Below are 26820 nucleotides of genomic sequence, written 5' to 3'. Positions count from 1 at the left end.
ACTGAGCCTGTGGTTCAGGAGGCTAAGAAATGCAAGGTTAAGGATAAGAAACAGAAAGACAAGGCATCTTGTAAGAATTCTCTTGAATCTTATGCTTTCAACATGAAAGCCAGTGCAGAAGATGAGAAACTCCAAAGCAAACCTGGTGATGAAGACAAACGGAAGATCCTTGATAAATGTGATGAAACAATCAACTGGCTGGATAAGAACCAAGTTGTGAGAAGGAAAAATCTGAGCCTGAGCAGAAACAATTGAAGAAGGTCTACATCCCCATAGTTACTAAGCTGTACCAGAGCACAAGGTGCACATCAGAAGGAATGCCTAGTGGGTTCCTCTGTGGTGCAGCAACCTCCTCTGGAGGTGTTTCTTCTGGACCTACCACTGAAGAGGTCAATTAAGCACTCCAGAAGAAAGAACATTCCATGCAGTTTTTTTAAAATTGAAAGACTCAGATTTGTAGCCAATGCAGTAGTAGTTTAAAAGTAATATTTGGGACAGAGCCAGGATGGTGGAACAAAGGTAGAGACTCTCCTCAACTCTCCCAAATTCCCTCCAAATAACTTTAAAACAATGCCTCAAAACAAGTTCTGGAGTGGCAGAACCGACAAAGAGATGGTGTGAAAATTTTCCAGCCCAAGACAACTTAGAAAGTCAACAGGAAAGGTCTGTCTCACTGGGGTGAGAGTAGAGAGCACAATTCTGCAGAAGTCATGCCCCAGCAAGCCAACAGCAGATCTCAGGGGGCACTGAATCAGTAGCAGTGGCTTCTGGAGCTCTCAGCCTACAGATAGTAAGGGGATCAGACAACTGGTCAGAAGAAAGTTACAGAGATCCCTTTGTGGGCACTGGGTGCAAGACTGTTGCATTGCCAGTAAGCGGTTCTGGGTCACAGTTCCAGGGTGGAAAAGAATGGTTGTAGTCACTCACAGACCACAGCACCAAGAGAGGAGTGACCACACCTTTCCTTAGATCATATCACCTGAGAAGAACTGAAAACACTGATTCCCAGAACTAGCTTTGAAAAAAAAAAAAAAAAACAGCACAAAAAAATCCTGAAGTTTGGGATAGTGCCTATTCCACCCTAGGAGCAGAGCTCAACTTTAACATGAAGTTACAAGTCAAGAAATAAGCCAGAAAAATGCGTGCAGAGGGAGAGAAACGAACAATATTGTACTTTATCCATACTGTAAATAAGTAGAAATGTAATTCTTGTCCTGGAGAATAAAATCTATTTAAAATTAAAGAAATTAAGATTTGTAGCTGTTGCGTACCTGTAAAATTTGTTAATTCTGAGCTTGATATCTGTTCCATTACTTTGTTTGAAGCAGAAGATTTCTTTGATTTGGCCAATACGATATGGCTCAGGGGCATCCTGGTAGCTGCCTTTAATATAATCTGACTGTTTTCGATAGTATTCTGGGTATTGGTCCTCATTCACCGATTCTTTCAACTTCCTGATTATAACTGGAGGCTTGATGCTGCAGAGAATAAGAATGCTTTATGTAGCATGATTAAAATAAAATACTATGTTTTAAAAATTGACAGAACTCTCCCTTGTCCTATTGGCATGATCAAACTAGTTTTCTGTCATAAGACTTTTAAAAACTACTATGCATTACCAATTTTAAAAAGTTTAGACTTAACTCATGGATTACCTGGAGGAAAGAAAAACACTTAAATCTATTTTATCAGCCAGACTTTGGAATTTATATTTCCATAGTAGAGATGCCATTCTACAGTCTCAAGGCAGTGGTCAAAATAGTTCATCAGGACTTTCACTGGGGGCTATCAGTGACTTGATAGTACCAAGCTGACCAGAGTCCATAGGCTAAGCTGGGCATGTTCTAATCTCAGGAGGTATGGAACACTTTGACTTCTCAGCTTGGACTGGATTCACTGGCACAAATGACAACTTAACCCATAACATAAAAATTCCTAAGTAAGTCTCCTTTCTGGGTAACTTGTTAAGAGTTCACACAATCCATTTAATTGGACTTAGTCAATCAACAAGCATTTGTTCAGCATTTACTATGTTCCAGGCACTGTGCTATAGGTTTGGACTACAAATAGAAGCAGACTTAAAGGAAACTAATTTCCTTAGTGTTAAAAAAAAAATCTATCCTAGCAAGAGTTTATTGAGTCTGTAGAGGGATCCCTCTTCTACAGTCCTCCACTCACAGCTTGGATATGGATATGAAATGGATAGGACCCTTGGTTTTGAGACCATGTGATCTATATTGATTGAGGGAACTCCTCTAATTTGCCTCCCAAAATGGCAAGAGGCAGAGCTTAGAAAGGTAATAGCATGCATTTGAACCCCAACTTGGACATTTCACCCCTAAGCCCCAGTTTATTCCATTGTCAAAAAGAAATAACTTCTAAGACCACTCAGATTAGTCAAAAACATAATGATTTCATTTGTGTGTGAAAAAGTGCTCCATAACAGCTAATAAGTAACATTAATAGAGGACCTACTACGTGCCAAGCCCTGTGTTAAGCATTTTGTAATTATTTTCTCATTTGACCCTCACAACCTTCAGAGGTAGATGACCTCAGAGGCTGCCACCACTGCCACCACTGCTGCCACCACCACAATCAGAAAGGATCACTCTTAACTCCTACTGCTTAATTTCACCATGATTCTTTTGAACAAACTCTTATCAGAGTCAGATAGCCTTCTGTGGTTCTTCAGGGTATCACAACTACTTAGATTTATCTTTGACTTTACATTGTAGCTAGGGCTATGTAATAAGAGCTGGCCAAGATACGTAAAGATGATCTTCTATGACAAGTCTTAAAATTATTCCCGATGTGGGACAGATACTACAAACCAACGTTTTCCCCTCATGATTGTCACAGACACCTAATCAAAGAAATTAAACAAGAGAATACTAACAGAAATCCAAAAGCTTCAGGCAATAAGAAAACTCCATCTCCTTTCCTGTACTTTACACCATTTTTTGTCACCAGACCGTAGAATATTTTGTCATCATCTTCTTCTAGAGGCTCTGAGACGGTGGGGGTTTCCTTCTCCTCCATTTCAGATAGACGGACACAACTTGCACAAAACCTGAAAGAGAGGAGAAAGACACATGGTGAACAGGCTAAGGATTTAAGCAGAGGAGAAGTGAGACTAAGCATCCAACTATCTGAAAAGCTATATGAAAAAACTATATGAAAAGCTAAATAGAGCTTTTCATACCCTCCAACTCCAATTAACGGTATTAACAAAAATGCTCTAGTGAATACTTTTACTGGGTAAGAATGCCTCTAATTGGCCAAATCAAAGATGTAAATAGTTCTTAGGTAGCTCTGTTGAATCAATTATGTAAAACAGATGTAAATTGAATAAACAAGTATGACACATGAAATAGCTTATAGGTGGTTAAAGAGAAATCAGTCTCTCCTTGCGGGGCTCAGATAAGACAGCAAACCTATTTGTAATTAGAAATTTCAACAGCTGGACAACCTAGCTATAGAGCAGTTCCCTGGATAAGACTCCAAGAAGGAATTGCTTAGGGTCTAGAGGGATTTGCTTATGAAAGAATGGGGGAATTTTTAAATATAAATATAATTTTAATATAAAACTTGTTGTAATTATGGCACATCAGCAGCTAGGTGATACAGAAGATAAAGCAAGCACAGGGCCTGCAGTCAGGAAGACCAGAGTTCGAATCTGGCCTCAAACACTTACTAGCTGCGTCCTTAGGCTTCAGTTTCATCTGTAAAACAAGCTGGAGAAAGAAACGGCAAACCACTTTGCCACTTTTGCCATGTCTTTGCCAAGAAATCTCCAAGTAGGGTCACTGAAACAACTGAACAACTAATATCGTCTTTCCAAAAACTACTTTGTCTAGTTAACTGATAACCAATCTGAGAGTAAGAGAAAGGCATGCTGGATGGGGACTCGTAAATGGTATTAGAGCTACATTCAAGGTTACCTCTAGAACCCCTATGGTAACAATAACCAAGTGCCCTCTGGGGACCTCTCTCACCAGTGCCAATGGTGTTGGTAAATAAGCCCCGGGGTGGGAGGGAACTTCTCTTTCACCAGAGGGCAGCAACAACTTTTTAGGACAGTTTAAGTCCTCTTTGGCTATCCTGGCATGTGCCTGATAACTTTTCACCGATTTTCTTCCATGCCCTATGTTGTTCCCAGAAGCCTATAGCTTTGGGATGGCACAAAGTAGCCTTTGACCGAACTGAAAGTGGACTAGACATCAAGGTGAATATTCTCTCTGCAATACTCACTTGTACTTGTCATCCTCTGTAGGCTGGACCTTTGGAGGAGTCTCAAACCTTGCATAGTCTGGATCATACCACATCTGGTAGAAATAGGTTCTGCCATCGTCTTTAATCATTTTGAGCTCTATATCTGAACCCCCCTTTGGAGATTAAAAGGGAAAAAAAAGTTGTATATTTTTCTTCCACACATTTAGGGTTAGAATTTTTTAAAATATAGCTGACTAGAGCACCCAAGTTAAATTACAAGATTTGTGCCTACCTCCATGGACCAATTTTTTGAGGGTGCTTTATAAATAACATTCACTTTGCTATGGATGTAAGACAGCTGCAAATCCTCACATGCATCTACCAAGAAGAGCTCCAAAGGGTCTGATGTTGCCCCAAGGACAGTATCTACCCCAGTATAGAACCAGTGAGCATGAAACATCTGTCCTTTGTTGTCTTCCCATAATGAAGTGATTCTAGAATCAGAAAGAAAGTCAGATCTTAAATTTAGCATACCATGTCTTTTTAAAGCAAGGGCTCCTCTTTTTCCACTTAACTGACATAGTTCTTGAATGTAAGCGATAACTATGAGAAATAAAGGCATAAATAAGAGCAATTGTCCCTAACTGCTGATGTAATTTCCATAGGAACCCCCAGATCAGCTAAGGAACTAAAAATAACAGGCCACCAAAACACAACCACAACTACCACCACCCAAATGCAGTATTTCTCTAAAGCAAGCACAGAGTCCAGGAGGAAGTCATAGGAAGATAAGTCTTATTCAGACCAACTATAAAATATACAAGGTGTCTGAGGCATTAAAGGCTTATAAACACAATTATATATAATAGTTATATATAATACAGGTATACGTTCACACTCTTTAAAGAGATTTAAAAATACAAACAATCCTGAGATTTCAACCTTGTACCCTACAAACTGGCAAAGTTGACAAAAAGAGTTGTGGAATAATAGGCACACTAATAGTTTTGGCGGAGCTGTGAAATTGGGTAAATCAACTTGGAATTATACAACTAAAATGATTAAAATGCCCCTACCCTTTGAACCAGAGACTCCACTACTGGACTTATACTTCAAGGACATCATCGATAAGAAGAATGTCCCCACATATGCCAAAATATTTATAGTGGTACTTTTGTGATAGAAAAAGAATTGGAAACAATGGCTAAAGAATGGTTAAAAACATTGTGTTAAATGAATGTAATGGAATATTACTATGTTGTAAGAATTGTATATGATGAACACAGAGAATCATGGAAAGAAGGACATGAACTGATACAGAGTGAAGTAAACGGAGCCAAGGAAACATACACGATAACTATAACAATGTAAATGGAAAGAACAACCACATACCAAAAAAATTAAAAGTTAATGTAACAAAATTGTAAAGACTAAGCATGACTCAGATGATGAAATGCAAGGGAACATCCCCAACCCATATTTTCATCAGGGTAGGAGGTCCGCAGGTACATGCACATGTTTTTTTAATTTTTTCAATATACGATCAGTTGTGTTGATTTTTTCCCCTCTTTTGTCTTTAAAAATACTATTTATTATTTGAGAGCTCTCTAGGAGGAGACTCTGGGGATAACTATGATAGTATGAAAATCATCAATAAAAACTATTTTTAAAAAGATAAAAGATGACTTAAAGGGATGTACATTGCTCCTGGTTGGGTTGTGCCAACATATTACAAATGACCATACTTCCTAGGTTTACAGATTTAGGCATATGCTAAATTACCAAGGGAACATTCTTCAGTTAGTCAAAAGTCATTCCTATAATCCCAAGAAAAATAATGAAGAATGGGGGAGTTGGAAAGTGCTTCCAGATTTTCAGTTACCTAATAAAGTGGTAAATTACATGGCATCAATTTTTAAAACTCAAAAATAATTTAGTCAAAGAATCTAAACAAGGAAGAATTGACCCAACTCAATAACCTAGTCATCAACATCAACATCCCCCTAAAACATTTCTGGGGGATGAACTCCTTAGTTGACAAGTAGTACTGTTAAAACTGGAAAGTAATTTAGCAAAAGTTATGTTTAGGCAACATCTTATGCCACAACTAAATATATATACACTTCATGAATATTGAAAAATTGTACCATAAAATGGTTAAAAGATAGATGGAACAGAAAGCTCTCCTTGCAATGGCTGGGGGAGGATTCTAAGCTAGGCAATCAACAGCGATAAATCAGAGATATCTGACTACATGAAATTGGAAAAACTTCTGTATGCACAAAGGCAAAGCCAACTAGGATAAGAGGGAAATAAGCAACTTTTTCCATCAAGTATCTTATATCCAAGATATGTAGTGATCCAGCAAATATAAAATGCAATAACCATTCCCCAGTGAATAAGTGGTCAAAAATTATTATTTAAAAAAAAAAGCTACTCAAATATTTCCCTGCCCCTGAGAAATATGTCTAAATATATTGGAATGGGGAATGCACAGAAAGGGGAGAAAAAATAACTAGAGATGAGGCGTAAGATACAAACCTAGCTAGCCATAGTGGTTTAGTGGGGTCATCAGGACAGATGGATACACAATCACCAACTTCTAGTTTTTCTGAGTTAACGATGACCTTAGTATAGTAATTTCTTTCTCCCTCCTGTAAAAAAAACAAATATCACAAGATCCTAAGTTTTGTATTAATTCAGTAGAAAGCTTCAAGAACTCTGCTCTTGATCCAAGTTAGATGGTCTTCTTTCCCCATCTGCTTCACAAGTTGTAAATTTATAACTGTCCTTTCTAATTTAAGTCTCATGATGGCAACTGCCAAACACCAGAAAGCAACATGGGCCCATTTCTGAAATGAAGTAGGTTTATGTCTAAGAAAAGACAAATACTTTTCCTCCTCAACTGCATATATGGTATGGAAAAGGGCCTTGCTTCCCCCTTCTGCCCCTGAAACAAACCAAAACAGGACAATTTTTGAAGCAACATTCATTAAACAAATGGTTGAGTGTTCAAGGGAAGACTGGCGCTACGTGAAGTGCTGATGCACTGCCAACTTTGATGTAAATGACCCAAAAGTTAAAGAAAGAAGGGTTCATGTTTTAAGAAGTTGGAAAACAAAGCAATACAAAACCTTTGTCGTTGTCCTAATTTGGTGACCCAGAAAAATCATTAAAGCCCTCTAGCCATTTTTTCCATTTCTATGGCTATTCACTTTGTCAAAAATACAAGAAGTTAGACAAAAAAGTCATTAACAACAAATTAATCTCTTGCTGTACACCTCTCCCCATCATGTCAATTTAATGTTTATAAAATACTTTCTTTACAACAATCCTGTGATTTAGATAGTGCAAGGATTATCCCCATTTTTGTTGGTGAGTGTACTGGCAGAGCTGGTGAGTCAAGGTACAGAACTTTGAAGGACGATGGATGGGTCATGGACTAGCACTATTTGAATAGCAGAAGAATAGTGGCCTATGAAGATACTAACTCAACAGCTGTGCAACCTAAGGGTTAAGTGAATAGATTAAATTTAGTGAACTGTCTTTTTACCCATTAGCAATCACTGTGTGCTTGTTAAAATGGTAATTTTTTTTCCTTTAATAAGATAATTTTCTAAATATTACCTTGATAGGGATTCCAATCCAGGAGATCTTAGTCTTGTTCCGTTTCTTTTTCCTCTGTTGGAGCATTTTCTTGGATGATACTGCTGTAGGAACATCCTCATCAACTTCTTCATCCTCTTCTGCTTCCTTCACAGCTAGATTTGGGCACCTAGAAGATCACCAATACTCACGTTTGATTTTGAGAGGAGTCTCTGGAATTTGTGACCCCTTAATAATCTGACTAGTTTTTTCTTTCAAGTCTTTAGATAAATAAAGAGACAGCATGGCTAAAGAACTGGAGAGTTGATCTTAAAGCAGGAAGCATCTGGGTTCAAGTCTTTCCTGTCATATTAAAAGTATGACCCTGGCCAAGTCACTCTCAGTTCTCTAGATAGCTCTGTAGTATTCTACGTTATTAAGAACATAATAATCTGTACTGGTAGAAGTTTCTAATACTAGGGTGGAGCCAAGATGGCAGAGTAGATGCAAGGACCTCCCTGAGCTCTCTCCCCCAAACACTGCAAAATACCTGTAAAAAATGACTCTAAACAAACTCTTGAGCAGCAGAAGCCACAAAATGACAGATTGAAACAGATTTCTAGCCTAAGACAATCTGGAAGGCTGACAGGAAGGGTCTATTGCACCGGGCTTGGAGGGGAGCACAACCCAGCATGGGTCACACTGGCATAGACAGGATGGGAGCAGGCCTCTGGGTGCTGAATCAAATGGTTTCCAGACTTCTCAACTCACAAATGCCAAAGACAGCTTCAAAGGTCAGTGGAACCTAGGTGAGAGTGTAGCGTGGTCCTTCCTGAGCCCCACAACAGCAGCAGCCATTGCCATAGTGGTGGCTGCTTCTAGAGCTCTCAGTCTAAAGACAGTGGGGTAATTAAGTGGCTGATTTGGGTCACAGTCCTGGGTGGCTGTCCTGGGGCCAGAAACAGAGCTGGTAGTGGTTGTGAAGAAGGAATCCTACTTGTAGTTCCAGGGGGGAAAAAAAATTTTAAAAAAGAGTGCTTGCAGTTGCTCACAGACCATAGTGCAGTCCAGGAGAGGAATAAACACCTCTCCTTTGATCATACCGCTTTGGAGAAACTGAGAATTTACAGGCCCTTTGAGAGATCTCTGAAAAGAGCTGCACAAAACCCCTGAAACTTGGGACAGTACACCCTCCACTTAACAAAAAGCTCAAAAGTCAATTGGCTGAGAAAATGACTAAAAATGAGGAGAAAATAAGATTATAGAAGGTTACTTTCTTAGTGAAAAGGTATTTCTTACGAGAAAGATCAAAGCATATAACTGGAGGAAGACAGAAAGGTCAAAGCTCCTACATACAAGCTACCAAGAAAAATATGAAATGGTCTCAGACAATGGAAGAGTTCAAAAAGGATTTTGAAAATCAAATAAGAGAAGTAGAGGAAAAATTAGCAAGAGAAATGAGAGTGATGCAAGAGAATCATGAAAAACTAGTCAACAGCTTGCTAAAGGAGACTCAAAAAAATGCTGAAGAAAATAACACCTTTAAAAATAGACTCCCCTAATGGCAAAAGAGGTGCAAAAAGCCAGTGAGGAGAGGAATGCCTTAAAAAGCAGAATTAGTCAAATGAAAAAGGTTGTTCAAAAGCTCACTGAAGAAAATTTTTAAAAAATTACGATGGAGCAAATGGAAGCTAATGACTATGAGAAATCAAGAAGTTATAAAACAAAATCAAAAGCATGAAAAAATAGAAGAGTATATGAAATCTCATTGGAGAAACAACTGACCTGGAAAATAGATCCAGGAGAGAGAATTTTAAAATTATTGGTCTACCTGAAAACCATGATCAAAAAAGATCCTAGGCATCTTTCAAGAAGTTATCAAGGAAAATTTCCCTGATATTCTAGAATCAGAGGGCAAAATAGAAATGGAAGGAATCTACTGATCACCTCCTGAAAGGTGAAAGCAAAACTTTTAGGAATATTGTAGCCAAATTTCAAAGTTCCCAGATCAAAGAGAAAATATTACAAGTAGCCAGAAAGAAACAATTTGAGTATTGTGGAAACACAATCAGGATAATACAGGATTTAGCAACTTCTACACTAAGGACGACTTGGAATATCATATCCCAGAGTTCAAAGGAGCTAGGATTAAAATCAAGAATCACCTACCCAGCAAAACTGAGTATAATACTTCAGGGGGGGAAAAATGACATCTTAATGAAATAGGACTTTCAAGCATTCTAGTTGAAAAGAAGACCAGAGCTGAATAGAAAATTTGACTTCCAAATACAAATACAATACTTTCAAATACTAGAAATTTGACGTTCAAATACAAGAGAAACATAAAAAGGTAAACAGGAAAGAGAAGCCATAAGGCACTCGTTAAAGTTGAACTGTTTATATCCCTACATGGAAAGATAATATTTGTAACTCAGACCTTTCTCAGTATTAGAGTACAGGGAGAGTGTGAGTGTGAGTGTGAGCATGAGTGTGAGCGTGAGCAGGCAGAGGGCACAGGGTTAGCTGAATATGAAAGGAGGATACCTAAAAAAATAAAATTAAGTGTTGAGAGGAATGTACTGGGAGAAAGAGAAAGGAAGAGGTAGAATGTAGTAAATCATCTCACATGAAAGAGGAAAGAAAGAGCTTTTGTAATGGAGGGAAAGAAGGGGGAGGTGAGAGGGAATAAGTGAGCCTAACTCATCTAATTTGGCATAAGGAGGGAATAACACACATTCAGCTGAGTATGGAAATCTATCTTACCCTGCAGGAAGACAGGGGGGAAAAGGGATAGGAAAAGGAGGATAATAGAAAAAAATGGCAGATTGGGGGAAGGAGTAATCAGAAACAAAGACATCTACTACATCCTGTCATTTATTAAGGCAAAGAAGGATTACCAACTGTACGAGTGAAAGGACTATCCATGAAAATTATCCTTCAAGTGAAGGAGAGGAGAGACCTAGAAGTTGTCATGAGAGTAGAACGGAAAGAAACCTTTGATTAGGTGAGCTCTAGGACCTGCCTCAAATCTGTGTTCTCTAGCAGGAGGGGGAAGGGGAAGGGAAGAGAGAGGGGGCAGAGGGGGCAGCAATGTAGGTGACTGCTAAGGAAACCCAGATTGTTCTAAACTTACCTTCTCCGTAGGCAAGCCTGCTTGCTGCGCCCACTGCCACCAAATTTAACCATATCTTTGCAGGCCTTACATGTGCCACAGTCAGCCTGTTGGCAAACCTATGAGGAGAGCAAACAAAAAAAAAAATTATATAGAGAGAGAGACAAGTATCTGTATACATATATGTACATATACACACATACACCTGTGTGTATGTGTGTCTCTGCCTTTCTTGGTCCTGAGGGGTAACACTGATTTGGGGAGTTATCTTCTGAGATTCATTCTAAAGCCTCTTTAGAAATGAATTTGTCTCATTCTCTGGAGCAGGGAGACACCTTTTGTGTCTGGATCTCCTTTGGCTGTCTGGTAAAGTCAATGGATCTTTTCTCAGAGGATTTTAAATACATGAAGTCTAAAGGATTACAAAGAAAATCAATTATATCAAAATAAAGATATAATTTTTCCCCTTTCTCATATTCCTCCAAAATCTATAGATTCTTCCTGGCAGACTTTAAGCCTGACTGAATGCAAATGGATAATCTACTCCCTGCCTGGAATTGACATGAAGTTGGGGAGATATTGTTTTCCTGCAATGTCACTACTCTTAGCGACAATTTCCTATAGTCAAAAGGTTTGTAAGCTTAATACTAGTTCTATTAAATTATAGATTGTTGGTAGGGGAACATCTGAGTTTAAATCTAAAATTAAGCTATTAGGCTTAGGACTTTAGACCAATAACAATAAGTTAGGGTCCTTTAATTCTTAGTAATACTGCGGAGACAATTAGGTCAAGGGAGTATGAAGCTAGCATACACAGTTATTATTTGTGTCTCAGTTGGTTAATATTTTAAAAAAATCATTTGTGGCTTGTATTGTAAATGCTTTAAAAGAAGTATCACCTGACCAAAAGTTGGAATTGTTTTATGTGATGTGGACTATGTTAAAAATGAAAAGTTAATTAATTTTTAAAAAATCTATAGACTCCTTCAAACTATGATTCTAGATGACCAAGACTCTCATTCCTTTAAAAAGCTGGGGTAGGTGATGGAGCACAAAGAGGGTTTACCAAATACAGAGCTACGGTCCCCAGGTCAAGAACTCTGTTCTAGACCACATTGTACATTTTGCTTTTTTTTCCTTGCAGTCTGAAGTTGATATGATATTGTTCGTCATGATTCAAAAGTTAATAGATCACCGCTTTCCTTAACTATGACCATCCTGGCTTGTTTTATGGGCACTAGGATGCCCCAAAGCATCTAGTTACAATCTTAGTTAAGCTTTTAGGTGGCTGTTTTTAGGCGACTAGGTGGCATAGTGGATGGAACAGTGCAGCTGCAAGTCAGCAAGACCTTGGCCAAATCCTGCTTCAGTCTATTACTAGCTACGTGACCCTGGACAAATGACAACTTCAGTCAGTTTCAGTCTCCTCATTTGTAAAGCGAGGAGAACTGTATCAGCCTTCCAGAGTTGTTGCAAGAATCAAAGGAGACAATACTTGGTAAAGTGCTTAGCACAATATGGGGTACACAGTAGGCACTTAATAAATGCTTGTTCCCTTTTTCTTTCCTATTCTTCATGGCTATATATCAAAGGGATGAGAAGTTTGTTGGTTTTGAACCATAGAACTGTAGTTTGTAATAAATAACCTGCATATACTTAACATAGGCATTCAGTACTTAACATAGTGATACCTATTCGAGGTAGAGATTCAGGGTCCGTACCCCCCCCCACACACACACACACCCCACCCACGCTTTGTGGGAAAGGAGACCCAGAAGAAGTCTCCTTTGCAACTATGATGTGGGTGGGTAAAATTCTTAACTAAAGGATGGGGGGCACTTCAGTTACATGAATCTGCATGAAAGTCACTATTAACCACATGGGCAGCTAGCTTGGAATCAGGAAGACTCCTTTTCATGAGTTCAAATCTGGCCTTAGACATTTACTAGCTGTGTGACCCTGGGCAAGTCACTTAACCCCCTTTGCCTCTGTTGCTCATCTGTACATGAACGGGAGAAGAAAATGGAAAAACTGTTCCAGTATTTTTGCCAAGGAAACCCCCAAATGGGGTCACAAAGACTTGGACAAAACTGAAATGACAGAACTATGCTATTAGCCAGGGGAAAAAAATGGCCAAGTGGGTGGGAGGTGGGGGAAAACAGTATCAAATCTATTGTAGATGATTTTTACAATGTTTTTTTTACCTCTGTTTCCCTGGTATTAGGATTATTTTGACAGCTGCCTGGCTAGCCTCTATCTACAGTCTTTCCACTTTCCAATGCATACTGATAGCATCATCTTTATTCTGTGTCACCACCCTGTCCCAAAGGATTTTTGTTTTTAAATGTCTTCACCCAAAAGACCTCAAGGTAGATGCCCATCAGTGAGGGAATGACTACACTATTTGTACTTCACCAAGGTGATAAAAGTAACTAATACAGAGAAGCATAAGAAGACTTGTATAAACTGATTTAAATGAAGGTAGAGAATCAGGAAAATTTAGCATATACAGATATACGTAAACCCCACGTAAACTAAAACAGTCAAAATTGAATGTTATGAAAAGGCTCCATGTATGCTGATATATTTATAGCAGCACCCCGAGTGGTAGCAAAGGATTAGAAGCCAAGTAGATGGTCATTTATTGAGGGAATGGCTAAATCAGTTGTGCTATGTGAATGCAACAGAATATATATAATGCAAATGAACTCTAAAAGGCAACCACACTCCTGGGAAATGAACTGACCAAAATCTGGGTCTGTTAGATACAGGTAGAAGATTCCACAGGTAAAATGTGACATACCATCTGATGAGTTACTAAAGCCAACTAAGCGGCCTTAACTGTTTGTTATAAGGGAGAATTCAATGAGACATAGTACCAGAAAAGTAGCAGATGTAAAATCCAGAGATCTATGGGCAGAAGGATTCTCCACAAAGCAAGTTAAAAGCACCTTACCTCACAGACACCACAGCGCCGGCGCTTCACCGCAGTGCCCTCATCATCTTGTCCATTCTTGTCTATTTCCTCTGAGAAGACACTATCAAAGATCTGAGAAACGAGCTTGGTGGTGGTGGCTTTGCTTGGGGCTTTCCCCTTGTCTACTTTGATAGCATGCTTGATGTCTTGCCTCCTTAAAGCTCGTCTGAGAGACAGAGACAATGTTAGCAAAATGAGAGGCTTGTTTTAGTCCATGGGTCACAAAGGGTTAATGTGTCAAAATATTCAAAGAACAAACTACAACTCAATAAGGAAAAAGTTGGATCTCCTGGATACCTGGATCCTGGAAGTTGGATCTTCTAAGACATCAAGGTCTATTTCATTTCATTTCATCTGAGTCATAATTAGGTCAAAAAGATCACCTCCTACCATACTCTACCCAGAATGAGTTATGGAAGAATTGAAGGTTTACCCAATATGCAAAGACCAGGAAAGTGGATATAAAAACTTTCATCTTTCCCTAGAACAGGGGTTCTCAACTTTCTTTGCATCATGGACCCTTTGGGAAGTCTGGTAAAGCCCATGAACCCCTATTCAGAATAAGGATTTTTTTCCTAAGATTTCCATAATTGAATGAAATGTTAGATTTCAATTAGAGGTTAGCAAAAATGATGCAAATTCTTCCCTATCCAAGTTTAGACCCACACCCCCAAAAAGTTATCCATGGACCCTTTGGGGGTCCATGATCAGATTTATTCCCATGCTGATAACTAACCTAATTTTAAAACATAGTCTGTAAAATGAAGTTTACTCTATGTACCTGTTAGTGATTGATAATGGTCATGGAGAATAAAAAGCTCTCAGAATGATAAGGGACTACTAGGACAGGATGTCTTATACATGGTCAGGGTCACTGTATTTATTTTTGTGTGAAGATGGCATGGGGTTCATCTATGTTGGGGGAAGAGGACATTATTTCTAAAAGTGACTGATGCCACTTTTCTGTTACCCCACTAACACTTATGCAAATATACATTCTTGGCAAAGCTTACAAAAACGGTAAATGACAAATGCTTGGAGGTACTGTGGGAAAATAAATACATTAAAACATTGTTTGGTGGATCCATGAACTATTCCAGCTAGTCTGGAAAGCAATTTCAATCTGTCTTAAAAGCAATTAAACTATGTATACATTTGACCTAGTGATCGAACTGGGTAAACCCAAGAGATTAAGGAAAGAGAAAAGGACTCACATGTCCAAAAACATTTATAACAACTCTTTATTGGTGGCAAGGAATTGCAAACTGAGGGAATACTCATCAACTAGGGAATAACTGAACAAGTTTTAGTACACGTGTGTCATGCTATTGGGCTATAAGAAATGATGAAGAAGATGGTTATAATGAAAACTGGGAAGACTTGTATGAATTGATAACAAGTGAAACAAGCAGAACCAGAAGCACAATTTATATACGATAACACACACACACACACACACACACACACACACAGGTATACATACAATTGATCATAACTAATGTGGAAATTTGTTTTGCTTAACTATACTTGTTCATAAGTTTTTGTTTTTCTTTCCTCCTTCAAGGAGAAGGTAAGGGATGTGGGGGGAAAAGTAATTCAAAACTGAAAATAAAATTGAATCTAGAAAAAAAATTAAGTTAAAAACCAAATGATCTCCCTTCTAAGAGGTTATATGCTTACCTTTGACCCAGGGTAAGACCAACCAAGTTAATCACATCTCTCATGCAGGGCGCAATGATGATAGGCTCCTCATAAGTGTCTCGGGCCTCATCGTAACTTTGCACTTGATCTACTATAAATTGGGAATGACGAAGGAGGGAATCTTCTGTGAACCGGCTAAAAGTCAGCCCAGGAGGAGGAATTGTTGTCTTTAAAAAAGAAAGAAAGAGTAAAATAGAGGGTAGAGGGGATAGAAAAGACAGGAGTCAAGAATGAACCATGTTCCTTTATTGGTAAAGAAATCATACTGTCTTATTTTTAGTTGTGGGGAAAAAATTCCATACTAAGCCCCAAAGGAATTACCCTGGGAAATATTAAACTTCTGTTTTAATTTTCAAGCTAGAAAAATGGTAAAGTCTGAGAGCTCAAAGTTGTGCTGAAACTTTCTAAAGAGTCAAGTCTCCGTAGAAGAGTGTTAAGGACTCGGAATACTCACTTCTATCCTATGGATGAGGTCTTCATAAGTGGCATCAGTATTTGTCTGTAAAAATTCCACAACTGTTTTACTCAGGTACATCTTCTCATGCATCAGCGAAAATATGGGAGCATACTCCTCACTAGGTTCCATCAGGATATAATCAGCAAAACCTGGAAGAATTTTTAGGATGCATCAAGAGAAACTGTCAAACACTCAAGGTATCAGAATTTAGATCAAATTGGTCCCAGAGGACCTTGATAACACCTTCTCAATTGGAAGGTAGTAGACCACTGGTGCAGATTATACAAGCTGTCAGATATGGATGCTGTGTTTGTTGATTTGATTTAACTGTTTTGGTTAAAAAAGGGAGAGTTCTAATTAGGGTGGTAGATGGAGGTTATTGGAAAGTAGACAGTGATATGACAAAAACATGAAGAAAATATTTTACGTCTAAAATGTTCAGGTTTTTGGCTCTCCTTATCTTACCCAGACTGAAAGTAGTGGCCACTCCAAGGCCCAAACCCAATGCTGATCAGCATAGAAGCTTTAACCTGCTCCATTTTTAAAAGTAAGTCAGTTTATGCCTCCTTAGCCTTCATGATGGCCTCCTCTTCCCTGGAGGCGGGGAAGGGGGGCAGGGGGGGAAATCATCATATTTGTTCCAGGTTTAGTATGGACACCCAGTCAACTTGAGTCCTATTGCAGCTCAGAACTCCTAAACTCAGGAGATCCACCAGCCTCTCCAACAACAGGGACTAGAGTTGTACAGAATCACTCTTGGCTCTAAAATGTGCTTAAATTTGATTTTTAAAATCCACAAAGGGGACTGTACAGAAGAAGGAGTTAATGGAAACAGTTCTAGGGTTGTCATTTAAGCAATGTCATTTAAGAGTGAATATTGGAATAGTGGAATTTTGTAAACATAGCTCAGAATCAATCTTTGAACCACTCTGATGTCTAAACAAATGTTCAAGAACCTAGGTTTCAATTGAATAAGTCAACAGGGATAGTTTTCAGGTAAAATTTGATCCTTCTTTGAATAGAGCAAAATTTGGCTCTTTCTTCTCTTGTATATATATATAGGTAGGTCAGAATTCTGAGACTATCAAGTTATCTAAATATGATGATATATTTTTAACCCCTGAACAAGTTTTTTTGGATATTAAAACTATTTATCAAGATATTTCTAGCACCCAGGAAGTTTAGAGGACTTTGTATAAGTTAAAACTTGAATCTTCAGTTTAAAAAAAAAAAAAAAAAGAGGCATTTTGAACTCTGACTTTGAAGCCATCTTTCAAGATACCTGTTGTGAAGCCAATAAAAGCTTTCTCTCCCCCTTCATAACCAGTAATCCACCATCCATTTATAGGACCAAGAGCTTTGGCTTTGATACCACCTAAAAGGAAAAAAAAAAACAAAATGTAGAATTAACACTTTTTTCTCTTTTAAAGAAAAAAATTTAAGCCTCAACACTGATATGTTCTCAGTGATAGTAACTGATACTGAGGTACAACTGTGATACTTTTGTTGGTACAAGTACACTAGAAACAAGAAAACTCAATGTTGGCAGTTCTGTGGAGAAATAGGCATATTAAGACATTACTAGAGGTGCTGTGAATTTGTGTAGTCAACATAGCAACATGGAAGAAGCTAATAAAATGGTCATAGACTCCAATTCACTGATCCCTTAGAGTAAGGCTATGCTTTAAGAATGTTATTTTAAAAAGAATGTTATAATATTTGGTGGAGAGGGTGAAGGAGAGAAAGGGACAGAGGGACAGAACAGACAAAACTGATCTAGTACTAGAATAGCTAGTAGTACAAATGACAAACATATTAGAAAAATAAGGAATTAAGTTGTAAAGAACCAGTTTTACCTTGTTATCCAACCACTGAATACAGATACCAACACCAACAGTAACTAAGTCCAAACATACATCAATTGACCAAAAAAGACATAGAAGTAAATGAACATTTGTAACTTAAAAATCCAGAATGAACATATGAAACAATTGTGCTTTATTCAGAGTTTATGGCTTTGCATGATTTCCTTGGTTGGCTTCATGTTTGCATTTATTAAATAGCTTAAACGAATATGAAACGCATGTCCTTACCTTCTGGACTTGAGTCTTCTTCATAAATTGGTTTTACTACACCACTGAAGTAGAGTTCTATATTCTTCTCAACTAAGCCTGTATCGAAGGCGCACAGATGACCCATTGTGTCATAAACACTGATGAGGGGGGGGAAAAACCACTTATAATAATTATCTTACAAATTTCGATCAAGTATTGTATTACACAAGTTAACTCCTTTAATTTTTAAGAACCTCTATCAAGTCTTGTACTCAGCAACCCATTTGGTTAATGCTTAAATCCCTATGACTTATTATGCACAGGTATCTCTCAATCTTGGATACAAAAATACAGCATTAATGTACAGACAAATTAAGTTTCAGATTATATATAGAGAGAGGGATAAGAAAGAACAGTCCCCAGAAGATTAAAGTTATTTGTTTAAGTAATGTTTTTGCTTATACTGGTCCCTCCCTCTTCCCCTGAAGGATATTCTCCTGGTCATTTTGGTCTCTCAAAATCCTCTAAGACATTGTTCCAGTATTATTTCTGAAGCCTCCCCTGAATCGCCTCCTTCAGATGAGATCATCCTCCTCTTCTTCTCAGTGCTCATGGAATTTTGTATTTCTAATAATGCCACGTTCATCTTATGAAGATGAACATGGCATAAAGCCCAAGATTCAGTCCTCAGCTCTACTCTATCTGTGATCACCATGGGCAAGCTCCTAATCCCCAAACTTCAGTTTCTTCACGTCAAATGTATTCCTGCCAATGCATGTTGAACTGCCAACACCTGCTTATTAAGACCTGTTAGTGGACCTGACCATTTATAACTTGCATTTTGTGTGTTTATTTGGAAAACAATGTAATCACCATGACTAACTATTAAACACCACATGAAACATGTAGAAATGGTTTTTTTCAAGATTGTTATCTTTTCTTCTTTCCTTATGCTTCTGCCGCCTCCTTATTTTTATTCTATGCCCCCTAATTGCACTCAAAGCTACTACTGCTCCCCTCGGGTCATTCCAGCACCCCCCAGGATTGGGGTGGAGGGATTGCCCACTTTGAGAACCTATGAGCTAGCTGTTTGTTGGCACCCTGAAAACATAGGGCTAATCAATCCATCAACTATCTCCCTCCCCCGCACCCCAGCTCCATGTTACCTGAAGCATGTTATTTTATGTTGTGGGAAATAGTCGTAGCTCTCAAAGCCTTCCTCACTTTCTTCAAAAATGCACAATAGTTTTTCAGCCAACATCTCTGGTTCTGCCAACTGAGAGACATTTCAGAATTAGAAAGAAGATGGGCTAAGGGGGGAAATCAAGGTGGAGAATTCCCCTGCCCTACTCTCCAACCCACAATCAAACTTACAGCATCACTGGGGTCTCCCAGGAAATGTTTCAATTCAGGGTCATCCAGATACTGCAGGCACTGTGGACACTGTGGAATCTAAAGAGAAAGGTGGCCCAGCATTCAGAAAATCAAGTCACTATTCCTAATTACAAGCACTGGAGTCAGATCCTGTCTTCAGATAAGCTAAGCTCATCCCCATTTAGTCAGCTGTGTATAGCAAAAAGTGTGAGTCACAGTTCAAGTGTACCAAAGGGAACATTTTAAACAATATAATAATATATCTTTTCCTAAGGGAAAAAAAAAAAAAAAAAGAGTCACTCTCCAAGTTACGCCTTATTCCCATCTTTTTTTTTCCCCTTATAGTAAAGTACTTTTCTACAATAGAATTGATTAAAAAAAAAAAAGAGAGAGAGAGAGAGAAAGAAAAAGAAAGAAAAAAAATTGCTATTCCTTAACACTGACCCTTTAACCTTAATTTTAAAAAGTAGGGAGGGGAAGTACAATCAAACTTCAATTTGACATATCAAGGCTTGGGAAAGCTGTCTGAACCAAACTTCTGATGTTCTTCTATAGTGATAGCTAGTTAAAGTCACCAAGGCCCTTATAGCGTGGCTACATGTAGGGGTTACTCCTAATCTCTACCAGCACAGATATTTACAAAGAGAAGATAATAGTTAACATTCACATAGGCTTAAAGCTGGCAAAGTGTTTTACATGTATTATCTCATCTGAGCCCAATAACAGCCTTGTGAAGTGGGTGCCTGTTTTACAGATGAAGAAACTGAGACACAGAGAGTTAAGTTACTTATCCAAGGTCACGTAGCTAACAAGTATCTGAGGCAGGTTCCACCATACCTCTAGGTGCCACATATATACTGACCCTTCTGCCCCACTCCCCTCAGAAGTCTCCAACTGGCTCCCAAGGCTTGTACTCCTTTATCAGTGCCATATTTCTATGTGGTTTAGGCGCAAGGGTGGGGACAACTAGGGAGAGTAAGGCAGAGGGAAGGATGATCTCAGAACATCCACTCCTGGGACTTCCATTGTTCAGATAGAGCCTGTGCAAAGGAAGATTTCCTGCTCCTCCCTGGACAAGCAAAGGCCTCATGACTAGAATTCCCAGGGGACCATCTCCCCAGGAATAAACAGTACCTATATTTGCATGTGTGTATATATGTATGCATATGTTATACAGAAATATGTATGCACACACTTGTCTGGTGGGGGGCCTTCAGCTGCTTTTGCTTGCTTATGTAAAAATTCTATTTTTTTCTTTTACTACAGAGTTGGTTGGAGGATGGGGAAGGAGTTATAAGACTGAGCTGAAAGAGCCTTTAGATATTTAATTCCAGCTCCTAGGTGTAGAAACTTCTCCACCACCAGATTTTAAGCAACTTGTCCAAGGTCATACAAATAGTGGAAAAAATGGAACCATCTGAGAAATTAAAGTTTAGGGCTCTGAGATCTAACATAGAGGATTCATTAATAGTGAGCATTTAGAAAAGTACTTAAAGGTTTGTAAGATGTTAAACATACCTTATTTTATTTGATCCTTACTACCTTGTGAGGCTGATGCTATATCTATTTCATAGATGGGAACAATGAATATCTATCCCTTCTAAATTCAGTTTCATCCAAACAAGAAAGCCTACCTCTCTGGGTGCTGTAACTCTAGCAGACGTAGATTCTCTTGGAGGAGGCCTACAAAGAAAAACTCAAGATCAATGCTGAAGATACAATAGATTTACTGAGGAGCTATGTCAACTGATCAAGTCTACTGGTGACTTGCATGTCTTTATTTCTATGCTTCAGAGTCAGGCCATTGAAGAGCTTTCATTAAGTGCCTTACTATGTAGCAGATCCCGTGTTTCCGGGAAAAGTGATTTGGTTGCATTTTATGAAATTTGAAATTTAGGGATGGAAGGGTTTGGTGCTTTAATATAAAAAGTCTGGGGGAAAAAGAAGTCCTCTTTGGAAACATTATCCTGACATAATAAATGGGACCCTGGTTCTCAAAGATTTTAAGGTCTCAATTAGTTCTAGAGTCAAAATCTATGCCAATCAGCCAAGCACAAGCTGTCAAATCTTACCAAGTGGGGAAAGCTTTTGAACATGGGCCCAATTAGAGAAACCAGGTGGGTTCCACAAACAGTCACAGCAAAGGTTTGCATTAAGAGAGGGAATTTCCTAAGTCCATAGGCATTCTATGCTGTGGGAAATACTTGTACCTCTCAAAGCTCCATGTCAATGAAATAATGAATTGTGTCTAACAGAAAAAACCAAAACAAAACCATAAGTTAAAGTTATCACCTTGGGAAGAGTTTTGATAATAGCTAACATTTATATAAGACCTTAAGGTTTGCAAAGTCCTTAACATATGTCTTTTTTTTTTTTAATTTTAAAAACTGAGGTAGGTGCTATTATTTCCATTTCACAGATGAGGAAACAGTATGCAGAGAGTCACAAAGCTAGTTAGACCTCAGAAATAGCATTTAAATTCAGGTCTTTCTGACTATAGGTCCAGGTACTTATTCCCTATGTCATCTAGCTTCCAATAAGATTTTGACCAAAGGAAGGAAGGCCACAACTGTCTCAGATGATCTGGTTCCCATTTAGGTCTGAACCCCTTGATTTTTGACTGCTTCTTCAAGTAGAGCAGTTTTAACACCCACAAAATTCTACAACAGTCAAGAATGGATTCACTGTTCTTACCTTTTCTTGGCTTGGGTTTTTATTTTCTTCTCACCATGTCTCTGGAAGAAACAAAACCAGTATGTATTAAATGCCTGTGTGCCAGGCACTGTGCTAGGTCATATCTGAATTCAAGTCTCCAATTCCAACTCTCTTGCTCTATCCACTGAGACACCTGGTTGCCTCTTAGATATTTAAAGACTTCCTAGGACATGGTCCATTTTTCCCTGACCTCTAACTAGGCTCTCACTTCCTTTGGTCAAGAGAATTTTGTTGCACATTAAAGGGGACACAAGGCATGGATGCATCTTCACAGTTGAATACCTTGTTAGCTTATTAATACTCCAGTACCTCCCTTATTTGCCCTTTGTTTTTTCTATCTTCAGATAAGTCAATTGGTCAAAGACCACAGTCCCCATATACTATGTACTTCAGATAACCTCTTATTTATTATTCCTTACTTAAATATCTTTAACTGAAACACAAGGCAAGGCTTACTTTCTTGGGAATTCTCCAGATACCTTTTCCCGCACACCAAAAGCACCAGGTGTAAGAAATCCAGAAGATGTGACTGAGCAAAGAAAGATTCTTGAATAGCAAGTTACTCACACTAGAAGTTTCTTCCTCAGCTGAAGAGGAAGATTCAGAAGACCATGTTACCTTCCGTTTAGTGACTCTGTCATCCAAAAGAAGTCCTTGTTTGAAAGAAGGCATTCTTCTCATGACCACCCGCATGAGGACTACTCATGTTAGTTACTAGACACTTTTTCACCTATCTAGCTTTTCGAAATGTCTAAACTATTTCACCAAGAAGGAGACAAATCCATTCAACTCGGGAAGGCATGGCCTCTTCCCACCAATCAAGTTCCCCCTCCCCCCAAAAAAGTGTTATAAAATGAAACTAGTGACACTCAAAGCTCTAGTCACATAAAGCTCAGACATTAGCTCACATGCCATGCTTAAATATGGTCTTTCAAAGCAGGTGATCAACATGCCATATAGCAAACTTGGCAGGTGAAGCCCACTTAAAAAAAATGGGAGGGAGGTGGAGTGGAAACTAAAGTTACACGCCTCAGAAATCATCAAAATAACTGAAATTCCCCAAGTTTCCTACTAACATTCTAACCAAAATAGGATCTTTATCACTGCCTAGCTGAGGCAGACCATTGCTGATATACTCACCCAGAAGATCGTCGTGGAGTAGCAGAACTCGTGCTGGCTTGTGCAATACGTAAAGATCCTGTTTAAAGAAGGCAACACAAGGTTATTGCTTTGTTATTTGGGGGAGGGGAAGTTTAGAGTCAGAAGAAGCTAAGAGATTTTGTCAATCTGATGACCTGGGCCTGGATCTTAGCTCTGCTATGTACAGTCTATGTGACTTTAGACCAATCATTCAGGAATTAGAATAAATGACCTCTAAGATCTCTTCCAGCTCTATCAACTATGAATAAAAAGGAGATATCTTTATAGGCTGGAAGGAAAGCTGCTAGGAGGGGACGAGAAAAGAAGGGCAATGAGCATGTCCTTTGGGCAATGCCTTTCTTTGCTCAGGCTAGTAGGGCAGTGTGGTACAAAGGTGAGACATTCTCCTGGCCATCTTAGCCTTACACAATCTTCTAAGGTTACTCCCACCATAGAGAAGAATGTCAGTTAAGTACTATGACCCATTCTCATCTTTTAAAATAAGAATATTATTGACTTGTCATTCCGTACTTAAAATATGCTATGAGTAACTGCTGTTGGCACTCTTGGCAAATAAGAGTTTGAGGGGGAAAAGCTTGAATACTAATAGAATTTGTATGCTCTATGACATGGAATATTTACCCCCCCCCTTTTTTTTTCATTTTATGTAGCCTTATGCTTTTCCCTGATATGGTTAATTTACTATATTCTAGGAACCTTGTACATCCTACTAGAAGCAAGTTTTATGTCTAAAGGAGCCATCCCTTGGGCAGGCCAACCAAGGCTTAGCCGTAGGACACCAACAGTACTAGCTATCTTTGAGTAGCTTAGAAAGAAGCTTTTGCATCAAGTTGGCAAGATTTATTACAATAGGAATATATCCCTGCTTGATCTTTTTCTCCCCCAGCATACTATTCCAGTGAGGGCACTTGCCTTGGGTGCTGTTCATGGTGCTTGCCCCAGACGTAAGAAGCTATATTTCATCCAATACCCACCAAAAGTTCTGTACTGAAAGTCCCAGGAATCTAGGTTACAAATAGTATCAAGTATTCTCTCTACACTAAGAGTAAAGAGGGAAGATGAGTTCCTACTACAATGAACACTAGAGATGGAACTGTGGAAATCTAGACCCCTTGTCCCATTTGGTTGAAAGCTAGAAGCTCTCTCTCCTTCAAGAGAAATGTCACATCAGTGGTCCTGCACATCAGATACAACGTCTAACCATCATCACCTTTCATCTCAGCATCTCACTTACTTCTTCTGGAAGAAGGCTCCAACTTAGCGCCTTTTCCTGCCTCCCACTTGCTCTCCTCTTCAGAGCTTGATGATGACATCATTGTGACCTTCCTTTTCTAAGAAGTCACTTTCTGATGAAGACTAGGATCTTCTTTCCAAGGCCAATTATTTATTTAGTGAGAATTTTACTTGAAACAGTTATCCTCCCCTAGAATGAAGTACAGAGCATTTAAAGTTAGTTAGTGTGGGAAACCCTATGAGAAAGCCAGGCAATTTTCTTCTTCACTAATAGGAGGAACAAGCTATGTGTCAAGTTAAACAGTAGGGGAGACTTCAGTAGTTTCTCTTACTCACTTCCTACCTAGCTACTTTCCTCAGCTTCATCTCCAGAAACTCATCATTCAACAAGATGAAATCAATTCAGTAGCTCATACTTTCTCAGCCTCTAATTGGAGAGGATGGAGGATGAACATGGGGCAGATACTCCACTATTTAAAGAAGGAAACTAGAGAATTCTCATCATTTTCCACCTGGCTGCTTTTCTGGATTTCATCATCTCCAGGAACTTGTTATTCCAAGAGATAAAACATGTGTGCCTCCTCAGATCATTTCTCTCCAGCTGCATGACTCATCGTGCCCTGGGCAATTAAATCCCCCCTCATCCTTCACCTTTCAACTGTTCTATGTCTTCCCCTGCCCTCATTAAATTTTAAGCTCCTTGAGGGCAGGGACCATTTTATGCCTTTCTTTGTATCCCCAGAGCCTAGCACAGTTCCTGGCAACAGTAGGTGTTTAATAAATGTTTATTAACTCTGATTGATGAAGTTTGAACTCAAAGTCAGATAACTGATTGCTTGCAGAAACTTATGCAACAGACAATTTCTCCTGAAGGAGAAAAGGTTAATCCTCAAATTTGCTGAAGAGACTCAATGTTAGCATAAAGCCATGAAGGCACAAAGGCACTCAAAATTTTGTTGGAAACAGTGCTGTACTGACAGCAAGTTTAACAGAATAGATCTGTGTCTGTGTTCATCCTTCATTTTCGAAGAAGACCATGACAGAGAAATGATGACATGACTTGAACAGGGAGGGCTATGCAAGGTCACCAGCCTCACTTCCCCTCCTGGGCCATCTGGATCCAGTGACCAGATATTCATCAGGATGACCAGGGAAGGCCCAGGGTGCACTGGGAGACCTTGACCTATTCAGGTACTCACTTAGAGGTAATGCCAATTAAGTGAATAGTCCTCTTTAAGAAGTAAACAGGGAATGGCCCCTTTAATAAACAAAAGAAAGAAAAAAATAAGTAAATGGATCTAAGAAGGAAATAGCATAAAACCATAAGACATAGTAATGAGGTACTGCAGTGTGGATCACCACCATATCTAGAGTGGAAAGAATTGAGATTACCTCCCCCCACCCAGGAATCAGTTTCTCCTCTGATTAGGAATCAAGTGAAAAATGAGAGGGCAAAAAGTCTGAGGCTATGGGAAATCATAGGTCTACAATAAATACTGATGTGAAAAACTCGAAGACAGTAGAACTCAATCAATTTTAGTGACTGGTCTCAGTCCTGAAAAATAAATCATAAAATATGCCCCTCTTTCTCTAGGGGGAAGAGAGAGGAAGGGAAGAGACATGTATTGAATACTGCACATACTGTAGATGTCCAATGGTTTGGGCTGTTTCTTACAAGGAAGGCTATGAACAAGAAGGAATATGTAAAAACCAAAAGGTTAATAGAAAAATCAAATTAAATGAAAATCTGAACACTAGAATAATATCTGTTTCTCAGAACAGAGTTAAATGGATCAGGGTAACTGGCCCAAAGAAATAAACATCGATCTAGGTCTACGGAAGTCTGTTTTAAGACATTAAACTCTTGCAAATTAGTTGCTTGGCAGTTATCTAGGGTTTCCCATAGCCTATGTTCCTGGGCTTACTACAGTGCCTGGAATATAGAAGGCACTTAACAAATACTTATTGACTCACCATGGTGTAAGGCATTTGGAAATTCTGGTCTTTGAGGAAAAAAAGAATGGTCTAGGGATTAGCTTTTATTAAGAAAGAAACAGCTATAAAAAATATACTTCAAAACCAAAAAAAAAATCTTAGTATGAAAGAAAAAAATTTCATCTTAGATAATTCTACCAGAGACATTATTCACTAGATGCATGAACACCTTCTTGGAGAGGATCACTGGTTCATCTGGTTAAATTTAATTCCCATTTGATGGCTACGGACAAAGATGACAAAA

At 38.7% G+C, this 26820-nt stretch overlaps 1 protein-coding gene across 1 annotated transcript in view; it reads right to left on the bottom strand.

The window, feature by feature from the left end:
* LOC140500131 (DNA (cytosine-5)-methyltransferase 1-like) overlaps positions 1-24735 on the bottom strand; it is a 40689-nt gene extending 15954 nt beyond the window's left edge. The window contains exons 1-19 of the mRNA XM_072602440.1: positions 24583-24735; positions 23328-23385; positions 22755-22821; positions 22167-22207; positions 21107-21155; positions 19473-19550; positions 19265-19374; positions 18138-18256; positions 17327-17419; positions 16042-16193; positions 15567-15754; positions 13866-14052; positions 10931-11028; positions 7840-7987; positions 6754-6866; positions 4505-4706; positions 4252-4385; positions 2897-3070; positions 1272-1478 (exon numbers count right to left, since the gene is read on the bottom strand). Of these exons, the coding sequence (XP_072458541.1) occupies positions 1272-1478; positions 2897-3070; positions 4252-4385; positions 4505-4706; positions 6754-6866; positions 7840-7987; positions 10931-11028; positions 13866-14052; positions 15567-15754; positions 16042-16193; positions 17327-17419; positions 18138-18256; positions 19265-19374; positions 19473-19550; positions 21107-21155; positions 22167-22207; positions 22755-22821; positions 23328-23385; positions 24583-24664 (2300 nt within the window). The 5' untranslated portion in view covers positions 24665-24735. The remainder of the gene's footprint in view (positions 1-1271; positions 1479-2896; positions 3071-4251; positions 4386-4504; positions 4707-6753; positions 6867-7839; positions 7988-10930; positions 11029-13865; positions 14053-15566; positions 15755-16041; positions 16194-17326; positions 17420-18137; positions 18257-19264; positions 19375-19472; positions 19551-21106; positions 21156-22166; positions 22208-22754; positions 22822-23327; positions 23386-24582) is intronic.
* Positions 24736-26820: the final 2085 nt, after the last annotated feature.

The sequence above is a fragment of the Notamacropus eugenii genome, chromosome 4 (assembly GCF_028372415.1).
Source record: "Notamacropus eugenii isolate mMacEug1 chromosome 4, mMacEug1.pri_v2, whole genome shotgun sequence".
NCBI classification, from domain to species: Eukaryota; Metazoa; Chordata; class Mammalia; order Diprotodontia; family Macropodidae; genus Notamacropus; species Notamacropus eugenii.
Note: the sequence above shows the minus strand (reverse complement) of the source record. Positions and strands in the feature narration are given on the sequence as shown.